General features: G+C 37.3%; 1 protein-coding gene across 1 annotated transcript; it reads right to left on the bottom strand.

The window, feature by feature from the left end:
* Positions 1-218: 218 nt before the first annotated feature.
* LOC139775966 (zinc finger MYM-type protein 1-like) lies at positions 219-5,484 on the bottom strand. Its single transcript, XM_071712350.1, has 2 exons — positions 687-5,484; positions 219-606 (listed from the first exon to the last, which is right to left on the bottom strand). Exon 1 carries the CDS (start codon positions 3,207-3,209, stop codon positions 687-689), a length of 2,523 nt encoding a protein of 840 aa, XP_071568451.1. The 5' UTR covers positions 3,210-5,484; the 3' UTR covers positions 219-606.
* Between the last annotated feature and the right edge of the window lie 963 nt (positions 5,485-6,447).

Here is a 6,447-nt window from a genome sequence, read left to right as displayed (position 1 = left end):
GCTCTTCTTGTACTGCTCCTACCTTGTTTAAACTTCCTTCTTCCTCGTTAACCCGCTTCTCCTCCGTGCCGCCTAATAGCACCTTGAAATACTCTTTCCATTCCTCACAGCCAATGTTGTTATCTTTCCAGACTTTCTTCTTCCTCTTTCTGTTTATAAATCTCCAAACATCTGCACCTTGCCTTAAGTTCTTTAATTCCTCTTCTTCCTCTTCTCTCTTCTTCTTCCTTTTCTGTTCATATAGCGCCTTCATATTTCCTTTCTCTTTAATGTACCTTCCTTTAGCTATCTTCCCCTTCCTCCATTTTATATATGTTCTCTTCACATCCCTTTTCTTCCTCGTGCAGTCTCTGTCCCACCAGTCCCTGGATCCAATTTTCCACTTTTTAACCTTTGTCTCCTTCTTTATCATAGACTTCTGAACAAGCTCCTTCAGTTTACTCCACTTTTTCTCAATTGATCTTCCCTGTTGCGCGCAGTGACGGATTTACCCATACGCTAACTACGCTGAAGCGTAGGGCGGCAGATTTTTGGAAGCGGCAAATTTTTGGGCGAGATTATAATTTTTCTTTCCAAATTTGGTGAGCACGTGGAAGTGGTAGGGGTCTGTAACATATTTTATAAATAATGAAAAACAAGTAGATACAGCTTTAGAAAGTTTTGTAATAAACAATGTTGACATTTACCTAATAATCAAGTGGTTTACGGCGAGATTTTAGGCTTGCAAAATCATCGATAATGTCGTCGTATTTTAGGCTCATCATAAGCTCGGCTTCAATGACCAATATTGCCAATGAATTTAAACGTTCCTCCTCCAACGATGATCGCAAATACGTTTTTATTCGTTTTAAAGCGGAAAAAGATCGTTCTGCTGAGCAATTTGTGGCGGCCATACACAAAGATATTCGCAAAGCTATATCGATGTTAGGGAATACTGATAATAAATTTTGATCGCGTATAAGCGTACAAAGGTCGATCAGTTTTAATTTATCCTTTGAGCCAGTTTTGTTAAGAAACTGACGAAAGTGCACACATTCAATGGCAAATGAGTCTTCTAAATCTTTGGCGTAATAATTGTAAAGTTTCGTAGCTTCTTCGTGTATCGTGCTGTCTGACAAGTGAACAAGGTTTCTAATAAAATCGAAGCGTTTGAAGACATTTTCATACGCTGAATGCCGTTTCTCTAATTCAGATCTGATGCGATCTAATATCGCGTAGAAAGTTTCCACCCTGAATTTATTTTTTCCGGTCATGATGACTTCGTTCTCTTTCGATTCACCGAATTGAAGCTTTCGTTTGCAGCTTCGTTTGTTATCGAATTCGTACTCTTCAGGAATTATGCATTTGGCTTTCTCTACGTACACTTCAAACATCTCATCACTTCTCAAGCTTTCCATGAAATCGATTAGCGAACGATAAAGCTCTACAGCAACTCCTACGTCGATATCTACACTTTGCAGCACTTTACTCGTTGCATTAAATCGATCCAATAGCGAGTTCCAGAATATGGCCATAAACACTGTTTCGAATCGGCCAAGCTGTTTTTTTAATACAGCAGCTTCGGATCGAGTTACCGCTTTTTCATGAACATCTTCGATCATTATCATCAAAGATTGCAATACACCATCCCAGTTCTTACACAAACTATCGCAAGCGTCATGGCGAGATGACCATCGAGTTCCATCGACTCGTTTTAAAACTTTCGTACTACTTTTGCCGTTTGATGATAAGAGGTCCCAACGTCGAGTAGATGCAGCGAAGAAAGTGTACAAACTTTGAAGAGTACTGAAAAACGATGCAGCTTCTGTGACACATTCCGCGGCACAGGCTCCAACCAAATTCAACGAATGAGCCGCACAAGGTACATAATCGGCAAGAGGATTCAATCGTTTTAATCGTGCTTGTAATCCAGTGTAGATACCAGACATGTTGCTAGCATTATCGTACGATTGTCCTCTGCAGTTGCTTATGTCAATTTTCAACGATGCGAGCATAGAAGTTACAGCTGTTTCGAGTTCTTCAGATTTGTGTCCAACGTTTGGTAGAAAACCAAGAAAGCGTTCGATCGGGCTACCATCTTCTTTTACATATCTAATATTGAAAGAGAGCTGGTCGATGTGAGCTATGTCTGGCGTTGAGTCGACTACGATCGAGAAGTACTTGGCTGCTTGTATTTCTCTCACAATAGTATTTTTTACTTTTGATGCGATTAGATTAATAAACTCATTGCAAGTCGTTGAGGAGAGGTATGAAGTTTTTCCACTACCAGGATTTCCACACTGCGCTATGTGCGTCGACAGGAACGGGTCAAACTCGGCGATCGTTTCCAAAGTCATCATAAAATTGCCGTTTCTCAAAGAACCAAAACGTTCAGATGATCCTCGGAATGGAAGGCCACGACTAGCAAGGGCTTTTACGGCAACAATCACTCTTTTTAGGACATTTCTCCAATATTCGATTTCGTTCTTTACTTGTGTACAAAGACCGGAGTCAACTCTTCCTTTCGCGCGACTGCGCTTTATTAGTGCAATTTGACACTGGAGATGCTCTTTTGAATTTTCATGCCCGCTCAATACTTTGTTCACGTTACTCCAGTCGCGAAAACCTTCTGTCGCCAGCTGAGAAATTCCACCAAACAATCGGCATGATACACAAAACAAAGTTTTTTTCATAGGAGAATAAATTAAATATTTTCGCAGCTGATTTTCTCCATTTGGCAATCGTCGATAAAATGCGCTTTTTGAAAGAAATCGATCTTGGTTACCGAAACGAGTCTTCGACAACGAGAAATCGGCATGCAAGTTTTGATTAATTTCCTTCGAAAGTAAGTGGTCAATTAAATTGTCGTTAATAATTCTCCATTCCGCGGGATCGTCACTCACCGAGCCTAAACCTAAGCCACTTACGTCTTCTGTAGTCAATGACAGTGCAATCTCTTGTTTTTGTGACTGATATAGTGCTTGTTCTGATGTAGTGCTCGAACCTTGGCTTGAAGTACTACAAATTTCATTTTCGGTTGTATTTTGTACGTGGCCCTCGAGAATGGGCTTGTTAATATTATTTTCATCATCCTGAGTGATTGGAGTGATTGGACGGAAAAACGTATTTAGCCTCTTCGTCTTTTCCAACAACTCGTCTTCTTTCTTTCTTTTCTCTTTTGCAATCTTCTTATATTGATATCCACTTAGTCTTTTTCGACCATCACTCATTTTAATGCCGTACTGACTCGGTCTGTAAATAAAACTAGAATAACTGTTATTTTACCTAAATGCAGTAAAATAACGCACTCCGCTCTTCCTGAGAGTTCACGACTGACAAAAACAATGCCCGATCATCGACAATCGACAGTCTAATTTCTAGTTTTATTTACAGACCGAGTCGGTACGGGTTCAGCATTAAAATAAGCGACGGTCGAAAAAGACTAAGAGGATATATCAATATAAGAAGATTGGAAAGGGGAAAGAAAGAAAGAAAGAAGACGAGCTGTTGGAAAAGACGAAAACGCTACATACGTTTTTCCGTCCAATCACTCAGGGTGATGAAAATAATATTGTTTAATAATGAAACAGTTTAAGAAATTAGTAACCAAGATCGATTTCTTTCAAAAAGGCAAAAAGCGCGTTTTATCGACGATTTCCGAATGGAGAAAATCAGCTACGGAAATACTTGATTTATTCTCCTATAAAAAAGACTTTGTTTTGTGTATCGTACGCGTGCCGATTATTTAGTGGAACTTCTCAACTGTCGACAGAAGGTTTTCGAGACTGGAGTAACGTAAACAAAGTATAAATTGATAATTAAAATTAATCTAAAATTTCGTTTGAGGGGCGGCAAAATTTCGAATGCGTAGAGCGTCAAGTTCGGTAAATCCGCCACTGGTTGCGCGCCATCCCAAGCGAGTTCATCTGTCCTTTCCTTGTAACATTTTATAGCCTCCTTATCCCAACATGTTTTCCATCTTTTTTCAGTGTTCTCATCCTCTTCATCTACCCATTCTTCATCGTCTCCATTCCTTCTGCTGCTATCTTCCATTACCGCAATTACAGGCATGTGATCCGAGTCCACCCTCGCATCTACTATAAATTCTTTAACGCTATTATACAATTCTTCGCATACAATCACATAATCAATTACCGAATTACCTCTCGAGCTTACAAATGTGTATTCCCCTTCCCAGTCACCTATTGACATACCATTCAAGATGTACCATCCCTTATTTTGCACCCATTCTACCAAATTCCTGCCTCCATTACTTATAGTTTTATCCTTACTTTTCCTTTCCAAACCTCCTTCCTCTTCTTCCCCGCCCCCTAATTCACCAATTCTAATATTAAAATCCCCACCAATAAATGTGCGTTCTCTATCCTTATTTTCTAACCACTTATCCAAAATCTCTTCCATACTGCTCCAGCCTTCCGTATTGTAAACCGATATTATTAAATTTGGTGTATATACTATCTCATGATACTCTAACTTAGACCGTAGAGGGTTTTGGGAAGGGGTCTGAGCCTGGGGATAAGGGGCCCCCATACAAAATTGTCTAAAAAAGATCCCTTTTTTCAAAAAAAATTTTTGGGGGGTAAATATTACTATTCGAGGAAAAGAACGAAGAGCTTTTGAGCCCGCGCGAAGCTCGGGCGAAAAAGCTAGTTCTATTATATTCTTTAGTTCTTTCTACCCCTATTTCATATATAATTCTTTAAGAAGCGCGGGCGAAAAATCTATTTCCCTCTCCCCAAACTCACCCATTAATTAGGAGCACCAATAGAACCCCATAAAACCCCCAATTTTTAACCCCATAGTAGCCATCCCCATAAAATTAGTAATCTTTTGGTACCAGTTTCATAAAAAATTTTGGCACCGGTTTCAAGAAAATCGATCCATTAATAAAAAATTATCCATTAATGAAAAATTAAACTTATCCTCCAAAAATTTCATTATATTCTTTAGTTCTTTCTACTCCTATTTAATATATAATTCTTTAAGATTCGGTCAATTAATTCCCGAAAAATTGGAAAAATTTCGGTACCGGCTTCCAAAAAGATCGGTAATGAAAAATTATACGCTTTATAACACTCCCCGCAAAATTCTACCCGTTTCATATATAATTCTTTGAAATTCGGTCAATTATTTCCCGAAAAATTTGAAAAATTTCTGATACCGGTTTCCAAAAAGATCGGTAACAAAAAATTATACACTTTATAGCACTCCCCGGAAAATTCTACCCCTGTTTCATATATAATCCTTTGAGATTCGGTCAATTATTTCCCGAAAAATTAGAAAAATTAGAAAAACCGGTTTCCAAATCGGTAACAAAAAACTATACACATCATGGCACTCCCCGGAAAATTCTACCCCTATTTCATATACTTTTGGTAAAAATTTGGTCCACTAACGAATGAGTAGTTCGCGGTCATACAGATAGACAGACAGACAGACAGACAGACGGTACTTATATATATAGATAATAATTTGACATGTTTCAACTGTACCTGTTCGGATGCTTTCTGCATTATTTTCATCATCCATTAACGATAAGTTTGAATCATCATTATTTATATTAGACACCGTGCTGTAATGTGATTTAGGATTAATCAAATACTTTAATATATATGTCTTATAATTATTTAATAAATTTAAATATTTATAGAAAAGTATATGTTTGTTCCGCCAATAGTTGATTAACGAGAAATCTATTTTTATAATCGACAACGTTTGGCTATTAGTGTCGTGACAAATCGACCATTGGTTTTGGTCAGATTAATTGTCAAGACGTTTTCGACCACAGGTTTTGGTCTTTTTAAAATATTTATGCTTACATTTTTTGAAGACAAGAGTCTTTAAGGGGACTAGGAAGGGTTGAAAATGCAGAAATTGGCTCGTGTTTAATTGTTTATAACAAGGCCGCGAATGAACATAAAACTTTTTTATTGTTAAGGGTATTAATTATAACATTATAAAATGAGAAAATTTATTAAAAGTCATTCCCAGATCAATAATATCGGCGTCCCAATATAATAAAGAAAACTGTCGAATCCACGGTTTTACCACGATTCCAGTCGAACGGATAAAGGTTTTGGCAAATTTCAGGAATATTTCTTCTCCTTAGGCTTCCCTCTATTGATTATACCTAAAAAATTAAAAATAAAAATAAAATTAACAAAATGGCGTCCAGAAAACGAAAAATTTGGACAAATTCGAGTTATTTGTTATTATAAAATTGTAGCAATATTTTTTTTCAATCTGATTTTAGTTATAATCAATAGAGGGAAGCCTAAGGAGAAGAAATATTCCTGAAATTTGCCAAAACCTTTATCCGTTCGACTGGAATCGTGGTAAAACCGTGGATTCGACAGTTTTCTTTATTATATTGGGACGCCGATATTATTGATCTGGGAATGACTTTTAATGAATTTTCTCATTTTATAATGTTATAATTAATACCCT

Source organism: Temnothorax nylanderi, unplaced genomic scaffold (assembly GCF_030848795.1).
Source record: "Temnothorax nylanderi isolate EJ_2023f unplaced genomic scaffold, tnyl_v1.0 TNYL_tig0109_pilon, whole genome shotgun sequence".
Lineage (NCBI taxonomy): Eukaryota > Metazoa > Arthropoda > Insecta > Hymenoptera > Formicidae > Temnothorax > Temnothorax nylanderi.
Note: the sequence above shows the minus strand (reverse complement) of the source record. Positions and strands in the feature narration are given on the sequence as shown.

What these genes read in the sequence shown, in the direction of transcription:
- LOC139775966 (XM_071712350.1), bottom strand. Translation starts at nt 3,209, where the DNA reads ATGAGTGATGGTCGAAAAAGACTAAGTGGATATCAATATAAGAAGATT.